Here is a 27,241-nt window from a genome sequence, read left to right as displayed (position 1 = left end):
TAAGAGCGAAACCATATGGTATCTGTCTTTCTCTGTATGGCTTATTTCACTTAGCATCACACTCTCCAGTTCCATCCACATTGCTACAAAAGGCCATATTTCATTCTTTCTCATTGCCACATAGTATTCCATTGTGTATATAAACCACAATTTCTTTATCCATTCATCAGTTGATGGACATTTAGGCTCTTTCCATAATTTGGCTATTGTGGAGAGTGCTGCTATAAACATTGGGGTACAAGTGCCCCTATGCATCAGCACTCCTGTATCCCTTGGGTAAATTCCTAGCAGTGCTATTGCTGGGTCATAGGGTAGGTCTATTTTTAATTTTCTAAGGAACCTCCACACTGCTTTCCAGAGCGGCTGCACCAATTTGCATTCCCACCAACAGTGCAGGAGGGTTCCCGTTTCTCCACATCCTCTCCAGCATCTATAGTCTCCTGATTTGTTCATTTTGGCCATTCTGACTGGCGTGAGGTGATATCTGAGTGTGGTTTTGATTTGTATTTCCCTGATAAGGAGCAACGTTGAACATCTTTTCATGTGCCTGTTGGCCATCTGGATGTCTTCTTTAAAGAAGTGTCTATTCATGTTTTCTGCCCATTTCTTCACTGGGTTATTTGTTTTTCGGGTGTGGAGTTTGGTGAGCTCTTTATAGATTTTGGATACTCGCCCTTTGTCCGATATGTCATTTGTAAATATCTTTTCCCATTTCGTTGGTTGCCTTTTAGTTTTGTTGGTTGTTTCCTTTGCTGAAACACCACTATTTTTAAAAAATGTTTATTTTTGAGAAAGAGAGGACAGACTATGAGAGGGGGAGGGGCAGAGAGAGAGGGAGACATAGAATCTGAAGCAGGCCCCAGGCTCTGAGCCTGACGTGGGGCTTGAACCCACAAATCACGAGATCATGACCTGAGCCGAAGTCGTATGCTTAACCAATTGAACCATCCTGGTGCCCCAACACCACTATTTTTTTAATTCCCTCCGACTGTTTCATTTTTAACCAGCAAGAATAAAGTGATTTTCATACTGTGCTGATATACCACAAAGTACTACCAAAGTAGACAACTCACTTTAGTTAACATCAGAAGACCTTTTGGGTTTTTTTAACCATTAAAAAAATATATATGTACCCTCCAATATCTCTAGTTGTCTAGCAATATCTGCTTTAATTTCACCCACATTTTCCATTTTTTTTTGTCTCTCTTAGACTTTCCTAAAAACTTCTAGTACTCTCTATCTCACTGGTGTAAAAGAACACAGCTTTTAGAACCACACTGGGATTCATCCATAACCACAGATGCTGAGGAGCCCAGTGACAACAAATATAGGGAGAGAAGGGGACACATGAGTCCTGCCTCACACGACTCTGTCCCCACGGATGTATTTCATGACCACCATGGTAGGATGGTGGTTGGGGCTCGGTCCTTCCTTCCATTCGCCCTCCTCAACTGCAGGGGTTGTAATGCTACACAACTTTACCAAACTCTCTTGCACCTGAGCTTTCGCACATGACTTTGAGTCAGCCTGAGTCATCCCTGACTCATCCCTGAAAGCTCAGCCTACGGGTGTTTTTTTTTTTTTTTTTTTTTTTTAGCCCTTTCACCGATTCTGTAAGCCATTTTGCTTAATTAAGCCCAACTCAGTCACACTAGCTAGAGTAAATTCTGTTCTCTGCAACTGAGCCTCCCACTGATACTGCTGTTTTATTGGATCTATTTTGATCATCTGCGATGAGTCCATGTCCTATGAAGCAAGAAGGGGTCTGTCAGAGAAGTGCTATGATGGCTTGCAATGTGCCAAACTAATGTTAAGTTAATCCTCTCAATAGCCATATGAGCTTTGTACCATTATCCCTTCTATCATCCAGAAGAGGAAACTGAGTCACAGACGGATTATTTTATTTTCCTGGGGTAAAGAGACAAAAGCCAGCTTTGCCCTGTGCAGTCTGGCTGCAGGAGGTATGCCACCCTACACCACCCGGCCTATGGTGCCTACAGGCTAGACAGTCTGATGGTTGGTCTAATGTGTCTGTTCTTTTGCAAGGACTAAAACCAAACACCATAAAGTACACAGTTACGAAGTGGGCTGTGTTTTGACTCTTTGATTTTGTTCATCTTAATAAAAGGTTTATAAATCAGGTTTATAAATCAGACCTGAGAGATTTTCAGATCTGAACTTAAACAAGAGACCACAAAGATCTCACTCCTACTATGTTTTCCCATGTGGAGAATTCACACTCTCTTTCCCACCCTCCCCTAACACCATGCCTCAGCAGAAGGACTTACCATAAGAAGACTTTTAGCTCTTAAAAACTGATTTCTTATGTCTTGCATTTGAAGTCTGGACTATTAACCAAGTTAATAACATATTTTTAGTCTGTTCCCAAAGAGGGCTGGGAGTATGAATCACACATACTGTATGGTCTTGCTTTCTTTGTAGGGAAAATTAGCGGGGAAAATGCTTTTCTCACCACTCCTCCACAGAGATAATTTATCACTACTTGAGGAGTTGTGTGTTTCTGTGGTGGCTTGGTTTGGAATTGCAACAAACTCTCGAACTTCTGCAAAATTCCATTTATTTTCTGCATGGAATGCAGCTCAATGCACCGACGTCTTCCATACAGCAGTCATAGCCCTATTAAAAACAGTCCTCAGACCCCACTTACACTGAGAGCCTCGCCACTGCTGGCATCAAGTAGCTTGAGCTCATAAGTTCACTGTACACATCTAAGATCTTCCCCTCACCCCCTGTCCTACTCCAACCAGCACAAAAAGGGGCAATGCTAACTTGATGGAATTAAAAACTGCCAAAACCACATAAAAGAATTCAGGCCTGGGTGTAGCACTCAACTGCTAAGTCTGAAATCTTCCCCTGAGTGAATCCTCCACAAACCAGGTCAGTCCCCAAAGCTGACACTACCTTAGCCAGAGAGGGGCCCATGGCGCCATTAAAAACTCTTGCCAGTGGTTACTCCAGACAATGTAAATACAAAACTGGTTCTTGTGTTTACTTAAAGTTATTGGCATCAGACTCATTCCTGGTAGACAAAGATTATCTTGTTTACAGCAGCATCCAGATGATGGACAAGACTCTGTATAATATAAATTGAACTATGCAGGGTTGGGGGGGCACCCGTTAGCGTAAACAACTTCCCTCAAGCGAAACAAATCCTGCCAAGGCTCAAGCTGGAATTCATTTATTCTACTGCTTCAAGTTGACTTGCTCCAACATTAAACAACCACAAAAGCAGAGGGATAAGAACTGATGTCCGAGGCATGTGAGCCTGTCCCTTGAACTTCTGCATTTTTTTGCAGAAGGTGTTTCTGGCCTTGCCATGCTGCAGTGTTCACTTCTCTGCAAATGTTGTCACCCCGTCGCTTCCCAGGATGCTGTGGCTGTGAGCTGAGCATCCATACAGAGGCAGGAAGGGGCAGGCCCCCCCCCCCCCCCACCGAAGAGTTGCTATTGTCCACTCGAAAGCATTTGGCCTGGTGGCTAAACCCAGACTTGGGAACCTTAGTGAACTGAGTGATATAGAGACAGATTTTAGGATTTCAGGGTAAATGTGAAGAGCTTGATGATGAGCTCCACCCAGTCTGGGATTCAGACTTGCTTGGCATTGGTGACACGGCCTTGCTGAGATTTATTCACATGAACAGCCGCAGGGCCTGCTAGGAAAGACTCATCTACGTGAAGACAGAATCCAGCAAAAGAGCCAGTCCCGTAGAGAGGCGTGACTCCAGGGCCCACCTGGTGACATGGCAGCAAAGACCCCTGAGCAGGAGAAGTCCTGTTGGGGAACACAGTGACCCCCCAGAAGGCGGTGGGGACAGGAAGGAAGAACAGCAGTGGCAGAGGTCACATCCGGGAGCCACCCAAGGAAAAGGAGACTCTGTGTGGGGGTGGGGTGAGTGGGGGAGGAACAGGACAGAGGGAGATCAGGATCCTGCCTCACAACAGGAGAGGAATAAATGAATGAATGAATGAATGAATGTGTCCCTTGCTCCAGCACAACGAAGGTGATCCAAGAACTGAAAGGAGACAGGCTGGGAGGGGCCGGCGGGACTTTGTTTCTCTGAAAGTCCTCTCCCTCTCAGGTTTTCTCCCTCTGCTGCCTGTATCTTCTGTAGATTAGGTCCACGTCTTTATTTTGGTGCCTTTGGTGCCTTTGGTGTCTTGCAGATAGTGGGATCTGGCACGGTGAAATGACTCCAGGCCAACTCTACCATCCGATCACCGCCCTGCCCTGCTTTCTTCTGGCTGCCCCCTTAGGGTGGCAGGAGTTTGGAGTGCTCCTCTTGGCCATGTACAGGCCAGTATGCCTCCACTCTTTGGAAAAACCTCCTTGAGGCCCCAAGCCACAAAGAAGAGCCACATTTACCCCCATCATCTCTTGGCTTGTACCACTCCCCACAAGTGTTGAGACCTTTGGCATCTGAAGGTAGGTCTTTCTCTGCAGCCGGAGCCCCACCCTCATCTTGGCTGGTTCCACCATCCATGAGCCCTGACTCCACTGATCCTCTCCTATCCTTAGCCTCGTCCACCCATACACGTTCCCCCAGACTGGAAAGCCACTCTGACTTTACTATGGCTTGCCCACCCACCTATTCCCATGCATGTGTGCTTTGATTTCACGGACAGCTCTAGGTATGTGGCTTTTCCATGTCCTTCTCATCTACAAGGCAGGAACCTTCTGGCCCCATTTGATTCTCTGATTCTCATGCCACCAACCCCTCTATCTTCGTGCCCCTCAGACCTCTGCCAGGGCTTGCATGCCAAAGCTGGACTCTGGATCAGGCCCCTTGTCTACCCTCTCTGCGCTCACACTTGGCCAGCATATGGTTTATCTGTTGCTCATAGAGATTACCCCAAAGTTTAACAGCTTACTACAACAAACACGTATTACCTCACACAGTTTCTATGGGCTTGTCTGGTGGCTGTGGTTTAGGGTCTCTCATGAGGTTGCAGAGGAGGTGTTGGCCAGGGCCATGGTACCTGAAGGCTCGACTTGAGGCTGCTCCACACAGGGCTGCTGGCAGGGGGCCTTGGCTCCTGGCCACAAGGGTGACCCTGTACGACTCCTTGAGCATCCTTATGACATGGCAGCTGTCTTCCCCAAAGCAAGTGATCCAAGCAGGAAAAAGGGCAAAAGGGAAGCCACATGGGCTTTTGTGACCTGGCACTGGAAGTCTCACACTTCACTGTCACTTCTGCTACATTTTGTTCCTTAGAAGCAAGTCCCCAAGGCCAGCCCACATTCATGGGAGTGGCATACTTTAAAACCACCACAGTTCACCTTATTCTCTTCCTCTCATGAGAGCAATCAAACCGCTTTTCTGCCCCCTTGACTGCAGCCAGAGCCAACTTAGGAAATCTTAACACTGAGTAGAAATTGCATCTACCTTCCAAAGACGGTGCACAGGCAGATGAACCCTGATGGATTCCACAAACAAACCACGGGGGCAATGCTGATGTGTTTGTTCCAGCCTAGCTGGACCCTTCTGCTTCTGGTGCATCCTCTCCGTGACCCCAGGGGCCTCTCACTGCTGTTCCTTGGTGGCACATCCAAGTCCGTCTCTCTCCTCACTACCAGACACCACTACTCCCAGCAGGCAGTTTGCCTCTGACTTCATTGCCTCCTCTCCTCTTGCACAAATGCACCTATATCATAAACTTACTTTTCCTCCCATCTTAGTGGAAGAGGGGCTTCTCTCCTTTTATTCAAGTTGGATCATTCTGGATCTAATTCCATCCTTCCAGCAATTGGCACAGATTCCTCTCAATCTTTCATCTTTATGCTGGATTCCCTGCCCAACTATGAACAAACTCATGTTTGTTCCAGACTTTTCTTTTTTAAAGACAAAACAAAATAGCAATCCATTCTTGGCCCACTCCCTCTTCTACCACAACAACACACCCACAGCATCCTTCAGGACTGTCCTCTGTCTTCTCCACTTCACAGTTGGGCTTCTAGAAAGAGTGACCTGCACTTTGGTTACTTCTCCCATTCTTTTTCACCACTCCCCACCTCTCAATCCCCTGAAGTCTAGCCTACGTCCCCAGCCTCCAAGATATTGATGGGGCCATCATTGAGCCAGCTCCACAGAATATTTTGCTTCCACAGAAGGCTTCCACAGAAGAAGGCTTCCACATAGCCCTGGGCTCCTTGTTGATACTTCCTTTCTGTTGACACACTCTCTCCCCATCCCTTTTGGCTCCTCACTCCCCTCTGGCTCCCTGGTTCCTCCTAGAATGCTCTTGGTGTCTCTGAGGGATCTCACCAAACTCATGCTCTATCCCCTCCCTGGCCTTTCTCGACTGAACAGTCTTTGCTCAGGAGCTCAGAACTTACTGCCCAGATGCCCTTGGCACCATTCCACCTGGATGTCACTTGTGAACATTAACCTTAACACGTCCCAAACCAGACCAATTATGTTCCCTCTCAAACATAGCATCCTTGTCCAACTGAAGCCAGAGCCTGGGAGCCTTCCATCTTTCCCCCACATATGGCCAATCAGTTAAGCAATCTTGGGAAACAAAGCAAAACAACAACAACAACAACAACAACAACAACAACAACAACGATAAAGGCTGAGGCCATATTGCTGGGGTTCCCAGCTCCCTCTGCCACCTCTCAAGCTGCTGACATAGATCAGGCAAGGTCCTTAATCTCTGGGCCTCTGTTCTCTCATTGGTAAACTGGGCATAATAACAGTATCTACTCTGTAGGCATGTTGTGCTGGTAACAGGGAATAAGAGCCGAGAAAGGGTGGCTCTGACCATTCGGTCCTCTTTCCCCCGGTGGCAGGCATTGGCCAAGCAGTGCTACTCAGGGTCTGAGTCACAGACCAGAGCCAATTTGGGAAATGCTTCTTAATTGGTCTGTAATGGGGTAAGTGCAGAAGTTGAGAGTCAGTGTTTTAACATTGTAACCCTAAAGTGTTTTAAACAGTTACAGGGCCCAACGGATAATTTTATACATGTTAAATCTCATAATAAAAAGCTGGGGCTTCACTTCACACCCGTTAGGATGTCAACTATCAAAAAACCAGAAGGTAGCAAGTGTTGGTGAGGATGTGGAGACATTGCAACCTTTGTGCATCGTTAGTGGGATTGTAAAATCCCAGTGCAGTCGCTGTAGAAAAGAGTATGGAGGTTCCTCAAAAAACTTTTAAAAATGTATTTCTTTGTTCTTGAAAGAGAGAGAGAGAGGAAGCAGGGGAGGGGCAGAGAGAGAGAGAATCCCAAACAGGCTCTGAGCTAACAGTGCGGACGCAGGGCTTGATCCCATGAACCATGAGATCATGACCTGAGCCAAAATCAAGAGTTGTACGCTTAACTGACTGAGCACCACCCAGGCGTCCCTCCAAAAAAATTTTTTTTAAATTACCATGTGATCTAGCGATTGTACTTCAGGGTATATTCCCCAAAGAATTGAAAGCAGGAAAGTGAAGAGATATTTGCACCCTCATGTTCGTAGCAGCATTATTAATAACAGCCAAAAGGTAGAAGAAACCCAAGTATCCATTATAGGGTGAAAGGATAAACAAAATGTGGAATAATATTCAGCCTGAATATGTGAATAATATTCAGGAAGGAAAACTGGTCACGTGCTACAACATGAGTGAATATGAGGACACTATACTAAGTAAAACAAGCTGTATGCAAAAGGACAAATACTGTATCATTCTGCTTATAGGAGGTCCTCATCTAGAATAGTCAACGTCACAGAGGCAGAGGGGAGAGTGGCTGTCAGGGGCTGGTGGAGGGGGTGGGGAGCTGCTGTTTAATGGGTAGTTTCAGTTTGGCCAGATGGAAAAGTTCCAGAGATTGTCTGCCCAGCAATGTGGCTATACTGAACTCTACTGAAGTGTATACTTTTAAATATTGTTTTAAGTTTATTTCTTAGGGACAGCACGCGTGAGCAGGGGAGGGGCAGAGAGAGAGAGAGAGAGAGAGAGAGAGGGAGAATCCTAAGCATACTCCATGCATCAGCGCAGAGCCCTATGCTGGGCTCGAACTCACAAGCTGTGAGATCATGACCTGAGCTGAGATTAAGAGCTGGATGCTCAACCGACTGAGCCACCCAGGTGCCCCTACTGAAATGTATACTTAAAAACGATTACAATGGTAAATTTTATGTGTGTTCTATCTCAATTAAAATTTTTTTTGATAAAATATTAGGGCTTATATTTTGTATGTATTTTAAAATTACATTTTTCAGATGATTCATTTTATAAAAGTATCTATCCAAGAATTGGGACCAAAACACTGCATGCTACAGATGCCTCCAGAGGGACTGGCCTGGGTCAGGTTCACCTCCATTCCTTACTGGTTTGCCTGCTTGCACTCTGACCCCTCTTCCACCCATTCTCAACGTTGACCAGAGTGTGCTTTACTAAACAGCAAGGTTAACCTTGTGTCTGTCTGTCTTGGGCAAAGATTTTCAGTTGTTTCATACTTGCTTTAAGGGAAATCTCAACCCCCTTAACTGGGCACATGGAGCCCCCTGGGCTCCAGCGATGCCCCTGCCCGGCCTCACGGATCCTCATCCTGTGATGGATCTGCCATCCCATCCAGCGCCCTGGCACCTTCTTTAGATTGCAATGCCTTTGCCCCCGTGTCCCACCCACCTAATTCTTGTTTGTGTGTTAAAGGCCAAGGAAGCCTCTGAAAGTCTAGGCCTCACCATTGCCACGTGTGATTAATCACGGGGAAACGAGCCTCCTTGGCATTGGCAAAAATGTAAGACGCTGTAAAGTAAGAGGTCAGGCACTGTGATGGGCCACATGAGGGAAGCTTCAGGCAAGTGGGCACTCCTCAAATGTGGCTGGAAGATCCTCTGGCCTCTAGCATGTGTTTCTGGGTCTCCCCTGGCTCCTTCTCCAGATACATTAGCAGGCTGGAATGATCTGGGGGGTCCTTCAAAGCTGGCAGGTGGTGGCATCAGACAACAGGACCTGTTGGCATGAACCCGTCGTCATGAAGTGCTCGGAAGATTCTGTCTTTCCTTTCAACCTGGGAGGACAGAGAGAGGCTTTGGGCCAGCTTTCTGATGTGCTTTCCAATGCGCAGGTTGCTGACTGGGCCGAGCCGGTCACCACAACCCGGTGTGACCGCTGGCTCCTTCTTGGCTTCTTCCTGGGCCTCCCTCCCCATCCTGTGGGAGAAACCCACTCCCTGCCAACCGGTGCTGGCCAAGATCCTGCTCTGGGAGCCTGGATTCGAACTGTGTGCCCAACTCAGAATAGGTTTTTGAGTGACTACTGAACAACCATAGACAGAAAGGGCCTCTCTTACTTCATGATGCCTACAAGAAGGGGCATTGTCATTCGGAGGCCAGCTGTCCTTCCTGGAGGCCTAGTTCCCAGCCTCCTGGTGACAGTGTTTTTTGTTTTTTTGCTTTTTTTAAACAGTAAAAAATCTTTATATTATACATAGATCTAATGGAGGAATTAGGAATTATTTATGGTTTCCTGCAATCCTCCCAGGTATAATGTGTCAGATTCAAACTGGAAACTATGCCTGGAATGAAATCCTACTTGAAACAGTTTCTTGTGGTTCATATTAATGACTGGCGACTGGCGGGTTTACACAAACAAAATGAATATTATAATTTGGTGGATAAGCAAATAAATTACTTTTATAGGGTTTAGACACTTTCCATGGAAGCTTTGATTTATCCAAAGAGGCGTCTATGCATACAGGTTACTAAATTGCCAACATGAAACCCTTGAGTCCTGGTTCTTAGATTAAACGGGAGCTTGGGCCCTCTTCTCTGCAGACTTCTTGCTTAAATGGGGAAATAAAATACTTGATAAGTAGAAAGATTCTTTGTTGACATTTTTAAGCCAGCTGGGAGCCTTGAGAATTTGAGAATGGACCTTTTCACAGGCCATCAAGGGCCTGATGGAGTCTGTGGAAGACAAAGGCATTTTAGAGATGGCCAGCATTGTCTCTTGCCCACTCTGGAGCTGTCTTTGGCTCTGCCATCCCCAGGCTTTTGGTGAGATCTCAGCTGGTTTTAACTGCCCCAAGGTAAGACAGGGTCTTTTTGGGTTTTCATTGCCCTGGAGCATGACTTACTGACAGATAAAAAGGCTCCCCCAGGACAGCTATTAAAGCTGAAGGGCTGCATTTGTATAAATACCCAAACAAAACCATCAGGGAGATATATGGCGAGAGACAAACTCTCAGAATCTCAGAGACAAAGATAAACAAAGCTGGTTGCAATGACAGAGCCAGACCAGACTGGGGTTCACAAGAAATGTCCCCTGAAGGAGCTGTCGCAGGCACACCTATGCGGAGAGACCAGGCTGAGAAAAAAAGGCTGAGCGAGGTGCTCAGTGTAACTTCTGTTTTAACAAAGCAGGACTCGCTCAGCTCAGCTCAAGTTGTACCAAATGAGATGAATTTGCTCTTTCCTGGAGGATCCAGTGGGAGACATGTGTGGGGGTGACTTTTCAGATCTGGGGTCCCTGGTCTTTTCTTGATGAAGGAGTGCTGGCCTCGGAGCTCAAGGTGTGTGTAGAAGGTTCCCAGTGGTGGGGTAGCTGGGTCCAGCCCGGGAGCTCTGAGGAAGGGGCATGTACAAGCTGCCACCATTGTCCCCCCCCCCCTCCCCTCGCCTCCAGGCACATACAGAGCTCAGGGGCAGGCCTCCAGACAAATCCATGCTACCCCAGTGACCCATGATGTGCCACTGCTCAGCCGGGGGCCTGTGATTTAGTTTTTCTACCCTAATATGATTCTAATCTTGTCCACAGTATGCTGGATCTAATAAAAAAAAAAAATGGTGGAATGCTTGTGTGCAGTTAATGTGGATGGAGGATGACCAGGCAGCCACTCCCGGAATAGGCCCAGATAAAGAGCTCCCAGACCAGGTCTTGGGACAGCAGGCAGGGGGGCAGGTCTGCAGTGAGCAGGGAAGGCTTGTGTTACTGCAAAGCTGAACTAGGCGGTGGGTCCTCAGGGATGCAGAGCGAAGAGGGCTCAGGAATCTGTACGCTTACTTTTTCTTTGCAACCAGTTATATAAATACATACGCAAGCTGGTTGCTGCCCGAAGGGTTCTGGCATGCAGCCAAACCATCCCCTGGGTCCTGGCACCTGGACACCTCAGCTTTCTAGCATTTAGAAGGCAACTTGATTGGAGTAGGCTGTGGATTTTGCTGATGCCGGGAAATTATTTTCTCTTGGATTCAAACCCTGCTTTGCTTGTCGAGAAAGGGAGACAGTGTCTTCTGGATAGGCATTGGCGAGAGATACCTCATTCTGGTTATTCTGGATGCCTCCAAACACCCAGCACAGGTCTCTGGGTGCCCTTGGTATACAAGCAACAATTGAGGCCTTGACTTGAGTGTCATCTCCTTGGGGACATCTTCCCTGACCAGTCTTGCTCAAAAAGCAACAAAAAAACAAAACAAACAAAACAGACAGAACAACATAAAATTACCCACCCTGGCATCTTTCATTTACACCACTTAACGCTATCTGGAAATATTTATTTCTTTGCTCGTTTATTATGTCTGTCCCTCTGGACATGAGGTCCAGGAGAGCAGGGACCTTATTTGCATGGTCATGGTTCTATCCCTAGCATCTAAAACGGTACAGAAACACTGTGGAATGAATGGATATACTTTAAAACATACCCAGGGTTTGTATTTATCAGGTTGGTAAGATACGCAGAAATGACTGTCATGAAGGATGAAGCCTATACTCACAGGTTCCTAAAACAGGAGGCACGGCACACCATGTAGGGGGACCTAGGGGAACAGCAGTTATCCAACAGGAGGCAGAAGGAGAGAGGAGGAAGCATGGGCATGAGTCTTTACTGTGGTTTTCAAGGGGAAGGAGTCAGTGAGCAGGCTAAGCAACTGAGCAGATTTAGGATCGGCTAGTATGCATAATTTCTGCAGACTCTGAGTCATGAGGGTGGTCCCTCATTGTCTAGCACCAGGAATATTGCCTATAGTGCCTCCCAGACTGTAAAAGCCAGAAAGAAGAGGTGGTTTGGAGTCTAGGTTCCGGAGGGGGTAGTTTGCATATCAAAGACATGCAGGCAAGTTGTTTGCTATCTGCAGAAAATAGCTAATTCTGGGAAGGGCAGTCCCTTGCTTGGTTGGTCCCCAGGTTCCCAAGATGTCAAAGTATCATAAAGCACAGACAGTAGAAAACATGATCAAGACAGAATGACGCTTTGTCATGCATAGAAATGTAGAAGTTTACACAGATGTGAGAGAACCTTACATACTTGGAATGAGCTAAGACAACTAGGGCATCGTTCTATTTCTACAGGTCCCGAAATTGCCATGTTTCCTTTGGGTGGGTTGGCCAATGGAATACTCAGTGGGGAAAGATCTTTTCTGACATCACCTCTCCCCAACTTTTATTGAAGTATAACATGTTTTCATGGAATTGCATAAGGTACAGCTCATGAATGTTCATAAACTGAATAGACCCAGGAAACCAGCACCCAGATAAAAAAAAGAGAACATTACCAGCAGTTGGAAGTCCTTCTTGTGTCCCTTCCATTTCCTACGGCAACATCATGATGGTGCACAGGTTAGTTTTGTCTGTTTTTTAACTTCACATATATGGATTCATCATTTTTTTCTAATTATATTTGCAAAACTCATGCATATCATTGCATATGGTAGAAAACAGTTGCTTCTTACTGCTATACAGTATTCCACTGTGTGTACACACCCCAACTTATTTACCCATTCAAATGTTAAGGGCCATTTGGGAAATTTCCAGTTTGGTACTAGGACCCCTCCACTGACTTTTCCCCACTCGTGTGTCAGCCAGTCTTGCAGTTGAGAGCAACAGACCTTTCCCTGGGCAATTTGACTCAGAAAGATGTATTTATTGGAACTGTTCAATGTAGCTCACAGAAGAAAAGGAGGGAGCATCCAGGCTTTGAAAAGGGATGGCCAAAGGGCAGGCATTTGGTGGAGCTGTGGAGTTATATGGACACAGCTGGGATGTCTACACCATTGCAAGCAAGGCCCTTCTCCGTGAGTCATGAGTGGGGAGAGGAGGAGGGCAGGCTGCAGGCTGGGGCCGCCATGTGCAATCTGACTCAGGACCCACAAATGTTAGGAAAGGAAGGAGACTAGGAAGGAAGGAAGGAAGGAAGGAAGGAAGGAAGGAAGGAAGATCTACTCGTGGCAACTCTGAATGACCACCCATCCTAACCTGGTATGGAACTGCAGGATTGGCCACTGGTTAGCAGTTACCAGGCCAGGACGATGGCGGCACACACGTGGCATTTCCGGAGCCCCCGGACACTTGTGACTGACTCTCAGGAGCAAGAGTCTGAAATCCAGTCTCCCAGGCATCAGATTGGGATGACTCTGGGCACAACTGACCCTCCAGAGTCCCCAGCAGAATCAGGCTGAGCCTACTCTCAGGAGATGTAGCCTGAAATCATGCCCTTGTTTGGCTTCCCCTTCTTTCCTCCGGGCTTCTCTCCCTCCATGACCCATCTACTCTGGTGCACTTCTTTAATATGTCACGTGCAGACCGCATCTAGTCCTGGAACTGCTCCTAGAGAACTGGACCTGAGCTAAAGAATCTCATGAGCGAAAGTATGGTATGCATGTGTCTGTGGTGGATGGTATATGTAGGTATGGCGTGTGTGTGTGTGTGGTGTGGTGTGGTATATGTGTGTGTGCTGTATGTGTATGTGGTGTGTGTGCATGGTGTGTTTATATGTGTGGCGTGTGTCACTAAGTCCGGGCTGTGAGGTGGAAGGAGAAGGGCTCTGATGCTGCCCTATGTCTTGAGGGTGTTTGCTCTTCTGTGCCTTCCACAGCCCAGAAGAGGTGATTGAGGTGGGGGAACTCTCCCACCCGCTCCCACAGCTCTGTCTCTTCCTCTCCTCATGATCCTGCTCCCAATCTCCTCCCTCTACCCTCTTCTCCCCTGTGCCAGGTATTAAGCTCCCAATCCACCCCATCCGCTCTCCTCCACAGGACTCCCAGCCCTCCATTATGCGGGCCGCCCTTTGAGTTCTGCCAATAGGGGGCACCAGAGGGAGGCTGCAGGACCTGTCCCCTTCTGTTTGTTCCTGTTCCTGTCAGCATCACCCCACAACAGTCGACTGTGACCCCAACAGTGGCTGGGGGTTCCAGTTTTCCAGTTTGCTTCCCTCATTCCTGGGGTCTGCCTTATCCCCTTCCTCAGGGAGGCCAGCACCTGCTGGCAGGGAGGTCCACTTCAGAGACGTGAGCCTAGTCCTGGGGAGGTCTACCTCCGAGCTTCCAAAGCTCCAGTGCCAGCTGGCACTGAGGTCTGGTTCCAACTCCTCAGGGCCCCTTCTCCAGGTTTCTAGGACCCGGGTTCTAAGATGCTGCCTTCTTCCCCTCGTTCCTTGGGAATGCCAGCTGCTTTCTTCAGTGATTCTCTGTGTGTCTCTTTTTAGAGTCTTTCAGCCCTCCAACACCTGTTCAACCAATTCACTATATTTAGCTGTCTCTATTAAAGTAAGGGGTGGGGTCTGTCTTCCTGACAGGCTCCTAACTGGAAGTCCGCTCTCCCTCTCCCCAGGGCTCCCAGAGGCACGGTCTCATGCATTGCTCAGTGTTCCCTTGCAAGTCAAGAGAGAAATCCAAATGATCAGTTTTAAAATTCAAATCTTGGGGCATCTGGTTGGCTTAGTTGGTAGAGCATATGACACTTGATCTCAGGGTTGTAAGTTTGAGCCCCATGTTGGGTGGAGAGATGACTTAAAAATAAAATCTTAAAAAAAAAATTCAACTCTTATCCAAGATTACTGATGAAACTATCAATGCAAACAAAGTGAAAAAGCTCCACAATGACTAAAATTGTGTATCGACAGAAGTCAAATCACCTCGACAAGGTTTTGATTGTTAAAAGTCTGACTTAGGGAGTTGTTGGAAAATTCGATGTAGAGGAATAACAGGGTCAGATGTGTGGTGGGCTCCTGATGTGTTTTGGTTGCTCACTGTCCGTTCACACTACTCCTACCAACTGGCTCCATTCCATGCCGCCACCACTTTCAGTCCATGAGGTCAGGAGCTACTCTCCCCAGCCCAGAGGGAACACGTGACTCAGGCCTGGCTCCTTCCTACAGGACTTGGAGTTGGCAGCATGCAAGCTGGAGTTTCTGTTGCCACTTTGCCACTGCATGCAGCCTGAGGATGAAGCCAGCTTTGGAAGAAGGGTAGACCTGAGTGGTGAGAAGGAGGCCCTGGGCCTCAGTGATGGCCATCGAGTTTCCATATCAAGCCAGTCCTGAAACCAGCCTCACACCAATAATTCTTCTTTTTGGTTAAATCAGTTTGTGCCACTGCAATCAAAAGAGTTCTACCAGACAGATCTATAGATTTTTCTAGAAGACTTAAGAAGTGAAAGACGTGAAGGCACTGCAATGGTTGAAGCATTAGGACAGTGGTAGGAAATTCGAAAGGAGGAGGTAGAGTCAAGAAATCTTAAGACTTGGTTTCTGAGTAAACACAGTAATTGAGAGAAATGGAGGCAACCAGTGAAAAAGATGGCACTCAGATTTGGGAAATAAGGTTGAAGATTGATGGTGAAATCACTGAGTTGGGAGTTAAACACAGGAGCAAGATGAGTGCAGAGCTGGAGATGAAGAAGACCACTTTGGACACGAGTTGCCCGTGGATCGCCCAAGGCACTATGGTCACACCAGAGCAGCTGGGTGGGAGTGTGAAACTCAGGAGAGAGTCGGGGGTGGCACTGAAGGTTGGCAATCTCCCCCACATGGACTGGTCACAAGCATGGCAGTGAATGGAGATCGTCTGGTATGAGACTAACCCCAGGTTGAAGGCAGCCTGGCAGGACATGGAAAGGACAAGCTGAAAAACAGGAGCCTACCAGGGCAAGACTGACAGAGGTATTACGACAGATAGATGTGCAAGGACAGCCAGGAGAACAGCTTTCAAGGAAGGGAGCAAAACATTCAAGAAGGAGGTAGCGATTTGCTGTGTGATGTCATGGGCCACCCCATCCCATCTAGAAAGCCAAGAGAGTTCTCTTCTGAATGACCAGACTGATGAGGCAGATTTCAAATAATGTTTGTCTCTCACTTCCCTTCATCCCCTCTGCTTATATCTTCTCCTCTTCCCAGTCACCAGTGCCTCCACCAAGGTGCTGGAAGGAAGGAAGGGGGAAAAAAAGAATGGAAGGAAAAAAGGTACTGATATAGGGACTCTGGCCAGGGAAAGCAAAGCTTTGGTTGCATGGTGTATGCAGCTCTGCCTCTGTTTATGATGTGACCAGACTATGGCACAGGAGTTGAATCATTTGGCTACTGGAGCAATAAGTTAGTAGCATTTCATAGGGGGTGCTTTGGTTCACTTTTGGTAAGCAATTAGTGTTTAAAAGAGGTAAAGTTAGGAAGGACCTAACTTTAGACCATCTTTGTAGATAAATGCCAATATGAAAACACCCCTCACCAGAAAAATAGTAAAAATCGTCTTGAGAAAAGAGAAAGCCACCCTTGTTTGGTTAGGATCTCTGGTTACTCTTTCATTTGATGGACATCCAGGGGTTCTTAGATTCCAGCACCCAGCAAACCCTTCTATCATGATTAAGTCTTTCCAAACCTTGTATGTTGCACATCCTGCTGTATTTTTTGTTCTGGCCCCAGAGGAGACTGGGAAAACCTTTCAGCCTCTATTGGAGGTGGACGCCTCCTCATTCCTGCTGCAGCCCCATTTGAGAATAGAGCTTAGGCCACAGGATACAAGCTCCAAGCTGAGAATCTCAGGGCTCCATTCTGAAACTGTGCTGATTTTTTTTTTTCAAAGCATCAATTAGTATACTTTTTAGGTGTTAATACAAAAGACATCAAAAATGCAGTTAAAAGAAATGACACGTGTTTACACATGTGTGGACTATTTCTGAAAAAGACATAGAGGAAGCTGCTAACAGTTAAGGATGGAAAAGCTTGCCCCTGGTTGAGAAGGAGGGAAACTGTATGCTTTTTTGTATCGTTTGAATTTCATTTTATGGATGTATACCCCCAAATTAATTAAAAACTCTATAAAAAAAAGCAATAAAGCTGCTGATAGGGTATGTATTCCAGGAAGGAAAAGACAGCATAAGCATTACACAACAGATAAGGTCACAGAATTAAAACACAGGGATTCACTAGGGCAAATGCTAATCACATAGTCCCTGTTCACTGTTGACCGGGAGCCTCTGCCCATCTTACCCAGGTCATGGAAGGATGGGTGGGGAGGAATCACCCTAATTCCCAGGCAGGAAATGGGGGCAGGGTGGGTCCTGGAAAGGGGACTACTGCTGACTCCTGATTTCCCAGCCACTAATTAGTGATGAAAATCCAACCCCCACCCAGGACAAAGGCAGCCCAGACATGGCCTCATTTACATGCAAAGGAAGTGGCCACAGGCTGATGCTTGGCAGGGGCTGGGGATGAGAGGACACTAGTGATGCCTGTGCTTGTGGGAGAATGAGGAATATGTTGCTAGTCCTCCCTGTGGGTAGGACACCTGTGGTGTCTCCAGGATGCTCCCAAGCAAGAGGAGCTGACTGAGGATAATAGAGAAAGCTGTCAGGTGAGCACAGGAGGGGGAGATAAATGTGGAGATGGTTCTAACTTGTCCAGGCCCAGAAATTCAGACCACTAATCCACTAAAGGCTGGTGGAAGAGCAATGGGGCCTCTGAGGCATTCCAGATCAAACCTTACCTGACATCCACCTGCCCCATCCATTTAGTACTGCTGTTAACGGATCGTTTGCTGCCACCTGGCCCCCAGGATACAGCTGGTACTGTGGGTCATTCCATCACTGTTGGGAAGGTCAAGGTTTCTGCAGAAGAGCACTGCAGTGGTAGAGAAACAGACTCAAGGGCAGACTGCCTGGTTCCATATTGCCTCTGCTGCTCTGTGTCTCAATTTCTTCTACAAATCAGAGATAGAAATAATACCTGATAATACCTACCTGGAAGGATTGTTGGCAGTTGAATGAGAATATCCACCTGAAGTGTTTAACAATGACGTGTATAGGAAGTCTTGCTCAATAAACATGAGCCGAAGCCCTCAGTTTTTATTCCCCAGCCCAAGCATGCTTAACCTGAGTAACAGGGGAAATATGAGGTTTACAATCACCGAGGTCCCTGTGTGCTTTAACACGCTTTTGGGGGAAATTGGTGTTGAAAATAGATTAGGAAGGGGAAGAGGCTAAAGACTAGACATCCAGGGAGAAGTCTGCAGGCATCCAGACGGAAGGTGGAGGGGCGGGAACTCGGGCCCTTGGAGGCAGGATTCGGGAAATATTTCGGAGAAATTCTCTCTAGGACTTGATAACAGGCTGCGAACGGGCACTTGGCCGAGGGCACCGGCTTTGCTGTTGGGAGGAAGGTAGGGAGGCAGCTGCGGGGCAGATCTTAAAGGTGTGGGAAGGAGACCAGCGGCTTGGGACTGGAAGCTGAAACAGCAGGCCCGGAGGCGGCGGTGAGTGCAGGGGTGGGGTTCGGGCTGGAGTCGGGGGACGGGGTGCCTGTTCCCGAGTACAGCTGACGCTCGTCTAGGTGCAGTGTGCGTAGGCGCTAAGTCCGATTTCCAACTCCGACAGTCAGCTGCGCGGCAGTCGGGCGGGCGTGGCGGAGCCGCAGGGGGCACTCGGCGACCCCGCCCTGGGGACCGGCCGGGAGTTCCCCGCTTCCCTCTCCCTCCCTCCCTCCCTCCGCCCCTCGCCGGGCTCAGGGCTCCCATTCCGCCCAGCCCCCGGCGCCTCCGCCCTCCCGCTTCCCATGACTTCAGTTAGACGCGCTCGGGATCAAGTTCAGGCTGGTTTTCCAGCCGGCCGCGGGCCAGACCGCAGAAACCGCCGCCGTTCACACCCGGCGGCCGCGCGCCTCCCGCGGCCAGGGCGGGTCCGACGCGGGCGGCGGGGGACGGACCTCTCGGCTCGGCCCCCAGCCCCGGCGGCGGCTGGCCGAGGGGCTCGTCTTTCACTACCCGCTCAGTTCTAACCCGGCGGGGCCCGAGGGGTCTGCGCGCGGGGGAGATACGCCTCTGTGCGCCGCTAACTGGGGTGGGTGGGCCCGCAGGAACTCGCGCCCACCTCCTGTCCGGGCTCCCCCCGCCCCCGTCCACTGCTAGTCACGGCCCACCCCCACCCCCACCCCCAGCCACCGCAGGCCCCGGTCCACTCCGAGTCCCAGCCACCGCGAGCCCCAGATTTCCGCACCCCCACCCGCCGCCGCTCCCCGCCCACCTCCAACCAGGGATCCTTTCGCCCTCCCCAACACTAGCCGTGATTCTCCGCTCCGCTCCCCGAAAGCCCAGGATCCCTTTCCACCTCAAGCCCCTCGCAAGCCGGGATTCCCGCCCCCACGCCACACAGCCTACCGCAAGCCCAGGAGTTCCCCCTTCCACAGCCCACTGCAAACTAAGGGTCACTTCCTCTCCACCCCCGGCTCCCCGCAGGTCCAGGATCTCTCCCCGCAATCCCCGAGCCATCGCAAGTCTGAGATCTCCCTCCAAGCTCTCGCTCACCACAAACTTGGGAAACCTTGCCCCCCCCCCCCCCCCGCCAGTTTTGGATCCCTTCCCATCCGTAGCCCTTTACAAGCCCCGTATACCCCCGACCCCGACCCCGCTTGCCCCCCCGCGGGATTCCAAGCCCGGTCCTGTGCCCCAGACCTGGGGAGGGGGTTGGGTATTATCACGCGCGGCACACTCTCCCAAGCTCAAGGGGGAGGCAGGACCCCACAAAGGGCTGCCCCTCCTCCCAGCCTCAAGTTTCGCGGTGCACAAGCCTCCAGGCGCGACTGGGAACGGCAGCCGGCCACCCAGGGCTTCCTACGAACCCTAGAATTTAGGACTTTCCCGAGGTTTTCGGCTAACGGCAGATAACGCGCCCTGGAGGCGCAAGCCCCTGGAGTCTGCTTTCATGTTTTCCATCACTACAGCCAGAGCGTAACTTAATTAGCTTCTCCTTTCCCCAAAGGGAGAAAATGAACCTGATTCGGAGGAGCAGATTGTCTCCTCGGCCTGGGTGCAATGAATCCCGGGCTCGGGTGTTGCGGCCCCGCAGCCCGGGTTTCCAGCGAAGATTCTCAGCGGCGGTGGGTGGCCTTCTGGAAACTTCAAACGGCTTTACTTTATTTGACACAATTTCTACACATAGGCACCCTCTAATATTTGCCTGCGGGGCGGTGGGGTTGGAGGGAGGCGGGGCCCGGGGCGAGGCGGACCCTCCCGGGAAAGGAACACAGGCCGAGGGGGCAGAGCGCGGCGCACCCTCCGCGCCCAGTGCGGGGTCCGGCCCCGCAGAGCGGCAGCTGCGCGGCTCCCGGGGCCGACCCCGCCCTGCAGTCAGTCACACGCGAGAGAGGAAAGGCCAAAGAGCTCCCCTTGCCAGGACTCTGGAGGTGCTCCAGGGCCGGACTCCCGCGGGAAGCGCTGTCCCAGACATTCAGAGCACTTCCAGTTAAACTCCCTCCCTCTCCTCCCGCCGCCTGTTTCTCGCTCTCCTTTGGCACTTGTGTCTCCCGCTCTTTTGCGTAAGTTGGAGGTTAGGTTAATCAGAAGCGTTATGTTTGGCCAATCCCAAACTCAAACTTCTCTACAAGGCGCACATTCCTTGTCATTTGGCCTTTTAAAGTCCAGGGGAGACTGGAGGAGGTGATGTTCTGGCCTTCTCATTCTTTCAGGCTTGGCCCCCAGCCTATCCCCAGAATTTGGGGTGACCTTTTCTGATCACTCTAGTCCAAGCAGATTTCTTCTCCCTCTTTTGGACTCTGGAAGCCACCTTGTTTCCACCAGTCAGAAAGCACACATCATTTTGTACTTGGGTTCCTTGGTGGCTCTTTCCTTTTACCCACAGATCTGCTCCTCCACTCCAACATGCCCTAGCACACTGCCATGCCCTAAGGTGTCTTTTAGGAGCTGTTGTACCTTTCAGGGCAATGTGGCAGCTCCCGGCCATTTCAGGAGGTCCCTGGCACCCTTGCAGGGCTGTTTTCGCCTTCTCCGGGCAGGTCAGTGAACTACTGCCCATGGAAATGACTTGCCTGGTGATCTGACTTCTGGAGGGTCCTGGGTTTGACATTCAGCGTTCCTCCCACCTCACTCAACCTGCTCAACTTTGCTGCTGGCATTTCCCTTGGTGTGTGTGTGGGGGGGGGGGGGTGAGGGGAATGAGGGAGTGAAGAGGTTTGAGTAGGATGAGGTGTTTGGGGGAGAGCAGGGAAAGCTGATTTAGTAGGGGAAGCTACGAAGTGGCTGGACAGGGGACTGAGGCTCCACAACACTGGTGAGTGGGATGCTGGGGAGAGGGGGTGGACTTGGGAGTCAGGGACTGACCTGAAAGGATGAGGGGGGGGGGCTTTGCCAGGCAGCACTAAAGGGAGACTACTTAAGGTGTTGGCAATGGGGAGAGAGGGCAGTGACTGCTGGCTGCAGAGAAAGAGTCAACTATTGGAAGAATAGGGAAGGTGCTGGCAAGTGGGTGGGTGGCAGGATGGGGCTGGTGGGCATCCTCTGATCACGTGAAATGAGTTCTCAAGGAGCATGTGTTGGCATTTATGTTTTGAAAAATTACAACCTCTTCTTGTTCTTATCAATGCTTTTATAGTTTTAGGAAAGAAAGAAATTATGAATTAGCTGTTATGAGCCTTCTTTTGGAAGTCTTTCAGTCCAGAAGCATGTATCACTTTACAAAAAAATAAAATCAAAGTTAAAAGATATATTGGGGGGGGACTAATTCATATTTTGATAGGATGACTCACTAGAGTTTTCTTAGAAACATATAAGACATTTAGAGATGCACACTTTCCCCCTTGTTTACATAAGTGAAAACATTATACAGTGAGTTAGTTATTTCTTTCAACAAGGGGCCCATTTAGTTAACCGAAAAGATGTCTGTAGAAAGAGGCATTCTTGATTTTTAACCATGAGACAGCAGTACAAAACCAAGAATGTCAGTTGGGCATTATCTGTGTCAGTGACAGAAAGGCATCAAACTCCCATAATTAAGACTAAATTTTCAAATTCAGGGGATAACCTGTTGGTTAACCTACAGCAAAGTAAATAAAGTACATATTAGAAAGCTGAAAAACAATGCCAATGATAACTTTGGGTCTTGAAAAAGAACAGTGTGGCTCCACGATGATCTCTGTTGTATGTCCATGGGTGAGGGGGCTCACTGAGAATGTCAGGCAGGTGAGTCCTGCCCAGTGACAGACTCAGACATCGTATCATAGTGTGAAACTTTAAAAAAAAACAAATAGGTGCTTGTGTTGACCCCTAGACCTCCTGCACTAGAATCTCTTGGGGATGCACTTGGGCACCTATGTATGGAAAAGCCTCTGCAAGTGGCTCTGACTTGCCACCTGACTTGGGCTGGGAACCACACAGCCTCTGACTTCCTTGAGAGGGAGGGTCAGTCTGAGTCTTTCCTCTGAAGGGCAGACAAAACACCCAAAGGGCTGTTTTTATATTTAAAACTGTAAGACCTTGTGAGGCAAGACAGCCCTCCTGTGGTTGCCCATTAACAGAGAAAAAGTGTGTTCTTCCCACCTGCCATAAACACCACATGAAGCCAGCACTGAGTATGTGTATGTGTGTGTGTGTGTGTGGGGGGGGGGGTTGGGTAGTGCACAAGGCTGTCACCCTGAGCAAATGCATGTCACTAGTGACAAGATGCGTTTCTGAACTTATGAGTCTTCTCTTTAAGGCTCCCAGAGGCACTGGGTAGAGGATGCTTTGCAAAAGCAGGTGGGGATGGAACTGGGGAATGAGATTACATCAATGATAACCCAGTGAGAATTAGGTGAGGGCTTAACAGGTGCCCTGCATGCTGGGCTCTTTGAAGGCAGATCCATCGTACAGGATCTTATAGATTCACTGGCATCCTAGGTGGGTCCTAGACCTACTGTTACCTGGATTTATGACATTGGTAGTAGCCATGGAGGTCTATTCATGAACTTTGAACCAGGCAGTTATTATATTCTTAAGGATTTTATAGACTAGTAGATGTCGAATAAAACTTTTGGGTACTGACATATGGTTATCAACTTTTATATCAAGTAAGGACAATGAAAAAGACTGAAAACTACGATCTACCATCATTTCATACAAAGAAGACAATTTTAATATCATAAAGGAAGGATAACTTCAGAATTTAAAAACTGCACACACTGAATTTTTAAACTATACTGCCCTTGGCTTTCTCATTTTGTGTGGACTGGGGAAAAGTTTATCACCAAACTCCGCTCTGCAAAGTGAGGCTCCATTGTCTTGAACACTTAGGGGCAGCCACACTGCTTGCAGATGATGTTAATTTACTCTGAGAAGTGGTTTCAGGGCTTTAAGGGAAACCTAAGGAATTCAAGTGCAAAAGTCTCTCAGTATTTTGCCTCAGTTTCCAATAGAGTGCTTTAAAAAGAAGTAAACAAAACAGACTATGGCAAATAAAATCTTGGAAACCTGAAGTTGGAAGGTTTTTTAGTAGTGATATGGTCCATGTGGGGGTTTTTTTTTTTTTTTTTTTGGTAAGTTTATTTATTTTGAGAGAGGGAGAGAGAGAGGGAGAGAGCACAAACAGGGGAGGGGCAGAGAGAGGGGGAGAGAGAGAATATACCAAGCTGGCTCCGAGCTGGCAGCCCAGAGCCCAATCAGGGCTTGAACTTACAAAACCATGAGATCATGACCTGAGTCAAAACCAGGAGTCAGAAGCCAAAGTGCCTGAACCACCCAGGTGCCCCTGGGCAGGATTCTTATTGTCAGCCCTTCATAGTGTCTGTTCCCAGATTCATCAATGGTTTCTCCAACTCCTCCTATTGTTCCAGTGCAGGGAAAGTCAACCCTTACAGTTTCTCTCCTGGAACTCTGACTGGCTCCTCTTCATACCAGACCCTGTACTCTGCTTGACACACTGTGCCTGCATGAAAATAATGACATATTTCACTGATAACTGCTGAAAACTAATTTTTAAACTCCAGGTCTGTATTTTTGCTTCCATTTTGACTTTTACTGATAAAAATATCTTTAATTATATTTCATTATATTGTGTGAATATCATTTTATGACTTGAAAGTCATTATATTAAATTTTTTTTTTTTAAGTTTATTTTTGAGACAGAGACAGCGTGAGCGGGGCAGGGGCAGAAAGAGAGAGAGAGAGAAAGTGAGAAAGAGAGAGGGATAGGGAGAGAGAGAGAGAATCTCAAGCAGGCTCTGCACCATCAGCACAGAGCCGATGCGGGGCTTGAACTCATGAAACCGTGAGATCATGCCCTGAGCCGAAACCAAGAGTTGGATGCTTAACCAACTGAGCCACCCAGGCACCCCTATATTAAAAAATGTAAAAGCATTTTATTTTATGAAAGATCCACTTTCATTAAAAGTGGTATAAAAACTGAGATGAAGGGGCATCTACTTGCTTATCCAACCTCCTCCCAACAGCTAGTCCCACAGCAGGCTGACAGCATTTCTATGTCAAGTCTACCACAGACTACACAACACATTCATTTTGTAGCAAGCACCTCAGTGGTGAAACTCAGCATCTGATAAATCTGAACACAACTCAGCTGCAAGTAGGATAAAAAAAAGATGAATCTAAAACAATGATTTGCAAGCTGTGATTTTCAATCATTAATGGGTTGTAAAATCAATTCAGTGGGTTATGAGAGCATTAAAAACCACACATACACAAGAGCCAAAAGAGCAAATTCCTACACATCTTTTCTAGATCAAAGTACAACTGCATGCCTTACAGGTAAATACTCTTTCATAAACATTTTATTTCATCACATATATGTACTAACACGTATGTACTAGGTCATGACATAAAATATACTTCACAGCCCTCAACCACATCACATTGAAAAACATATTTGGTTATTCAGTCTCTTAAAAGATTTGTTTCTTTGTTTTCGTTTTGTTTTGTTTTTCCATTTCTGAGCCATGGCTCCCCACTGCAATGGCTGGGTACTCTGAAGCTCTCCCCGCTCAACACAACAACAATTTATGGTGCTCTTAGTACCACCATTTCCTGGTTCACTGCTATTTTCTATTTTTCCTCCTCTATTTTTCCACAGCTCCAGGAGCTCAACTTAAGGGAATTGCCACTGGGCATCTGAATGTGGATCAGGTCCCTGCTGCCATGTGCCAGGCATGATGCCAGGGGCTCTACACACATGACTCTTTACAGATATGGTTCCTTATCTTTCACCCGTAGCAGTATCTCACCTATCCCTCTCGAGGCACTGGCACAGGACACATAGGAACTGAGGGAATGTTTCCACGTAAATGAATTCAACAATAAGTGCATTCTGTTGATTGTAAACCACATAAATTCAATTCAGCAAAAGAGAATAGTTTCAAATAAAATGTTTCCTCATTTCTCCATACTTACTACAAAAGTACTATACAAAGCTTAATTTATATTGATTAAATCCTAATTGTTGTATAAAAAGTTGAGGCATTGGTGTTCTGTGGCTACTGGTAGTAGTTTTATTACTTCGGTGTCGTATCTCATATAGTATAGTTATACAACATTAACCCTTTGATTTTGAGCAGTTATAAACTTATTTTAACACAACATCATATATTCATTACTAGTTATTACTCTCACCTAAAATAATTTAGCAATAGTACATGATACTGAGGGAAAAGGAAAACAGTTAACTTAATACTTTTCTAAATGCTAGTAAGAAAGAAACACATCAACGCACACCTGATTTGGGGGATGGCCATAACTCGGCCTGTGACTTCAAATGGAATCTGGGAAAGTAAACCAAAGGTGTTTTTAAGCTGAAAGGACACAAATGTTGAGTTCAAACCCTTCATCTTTCATATTAGGCAGTATCTACACACGAAGGTAAATGACTTATCTACAGGCACATAATTACACAGTAAGAGAGATGTCCAAGGTCTCCTGATAACAAATCTAGACTTTCTCTATTTCATAACAGAGGTTCATACATACTATAATACAATCATATTTTTAAAAGATCAAATCAGATATCAAGGAAAACAAATCCATCATAACCTTTTAGGCTAAAAAACCCTAGAGCAAGAGTTTAATAAAAATGCATGACAGCTGTGTTCAAGATAACATAGTGTGGAATACAGTGTTGTAAACATGGATGGCAGAAGTTCATGGTGACAGTAATTCACTGTGTGTTTATGCATTAGTTTTGTGCATTAGTTGTGTTTTCATCTGTATCACTTAAGCTAAATTTTTTCCACAAAAATTTCTCATTTGATTTCCAAAGCGAAGTTTCCAGCTCCTCTTTCCTTTTGGAGGATGCGGCAAGGGGCACTTTTTCACATAGAGTCTCTATCACTGCCAAGTCAGTGAGTTTACTAAGGCTGTCGTCATTCTGTTCATTCAAGATGTCCCAGAAATCTTTTGGTCTCTGTTTTGCTTTTTCCATGGGCCCTGAAAGAACTTTCTTTGGCAGTTGTGTGGGACTGTTCCCATAACTATTAAAGAGGTCATCAAGAATAGATGTGTCGCCAAGTAAGCCTACCACAGAAGTGTTTCCTAACACTGGATTTTCTACCTTCTTGTTTTCCACTTTGAAAAGGGGTCCGTTTCTTGAAATGCCTGTTCTTGTTGGGCTTTGTTGCTCTTTCATAGTATATTCTAATTTTTCTAACTCATATGCTTCAGACTTACTGTTCAGGGAACAGGATACTACAGTATCTTTGGATGCTTGGCTGTTTTTTTCATTGTCAGTCTCTTGGGTAGAGCTCATACGTGATTTGGTAGTCTCTCCGTCATTAGAAAGTACCTGTTCCCTATGGGAACCGTGAGTTTGAAACTCAATGGATTTTTCTTTATATATTTTTGGGCTGCAAATTTGAGAAACTCTTTTGGGAGAATCTTTAAGTGCCAAAGTTGCAGAATCTGACAGGCCTTCTTTTATAAGAGATTCTGTTTTTTCAGATTTATTCCTGACTCTCTCTCTTTTCTGACAGGAAGTTTTAATGCATTCTGAAGCAAAATCCACAAAAAATTCTTTTACCTCCGGATACTGAGAAGCATAAAAGTCTTTTAGCATTTTCTGTCGTTTTTCTGATGTAGCATTAGTTATATTTTTAGCAAATTCCTTTACAGAAGGCAAGTTAAAATAAGAAGCCATTTCTTCAAATTGTTTTCTGAAGATTTAATGAACAAAAGCAGTAGTTATTTTTATTATTTTATTTTTAAAGAACTCACCATCAGTGATATTAAAAAAAGACACAAAGCAATGTTCAGTTGATCCCT

At 47.2% G+C, this 27,241-nt stretch overlaps 1 protein-coding gene and 1 long non-coding RNA gene across 4 annotated transcripts in view; both read right to left on the bottom strand.

The window, feature by feature from the left end:
• Positions 1-9,619: 9,619 nt before the first annotated feature.
• Positions 9,620-19,094, bottom strand: LOC109251658 (uncharacterized). 2 transcript variants are annotated; one of them, XR_002073617.2, is made up of 5 exons: positions 18,774-19,094; positions 17,958-18,089; positions 17,705-17,838; positions 12,503-12,539; positions 9,620-9,919 (listed from the first exon to the last, which is right to left on the bottom strand). It is a non-coding gene; the product is annotated as an uncharacterized LOC109251658 (long non-coding RNA). The 2 variants fall into 2 exon arrangements; XR_002073616.2 differs by lacking the exon at positions 18,774-19,094 and having other exon boundaries at positions 17,958-18,691.
• A 2,530-nt stretch (positions 19,095-21,624) lies between these two features.
• Positions 21,625-27,241, bottom strand: part of ERCC6L2 (ERCC excision repair 6 like 2) — a 135,817-nt gene continuing 130,200 nt past the window's right edge. Inside the window, exon 19 of one of the 2 annotated variants that reach the window (XM_053907865.1) lies at positions 21,625-23,906. In XM_053907865.1, the coding sequence (XP_053763840.1) occupies positions 23,870-23,906 (37 nt within the window). In that variant the 3' untranslated portion in view covers positions 21,625-23,869. Of the gene's footprint in view, positions 23,907-24,594; positions 27,133-27,241 lie in introns of those variants that run through there. The other variant, XM_053907864.1, reaches the window with a different exon arrangement.

This window comes from Panthera pardus, unplaced genomic scaffold, assembly GCF_024362965.1.
Source record: "Panthera pardus isolate Hobbes unplaced genomic scaffold, ASM2436296v1 HiC_scaffold_20, whole genome shotgun sequence".
Taxonomy (NCBI): domain Eukaryota; kingdom Metazoa; phylum Chordata; class Mammalia; order Carnivora; family Felidae; genus Panthera; species Panthera pardus.
Note: the sequence above shows the minus strand (reverse complement) of the source record. Positions and strands in the feature narration are given on the sequence as shown.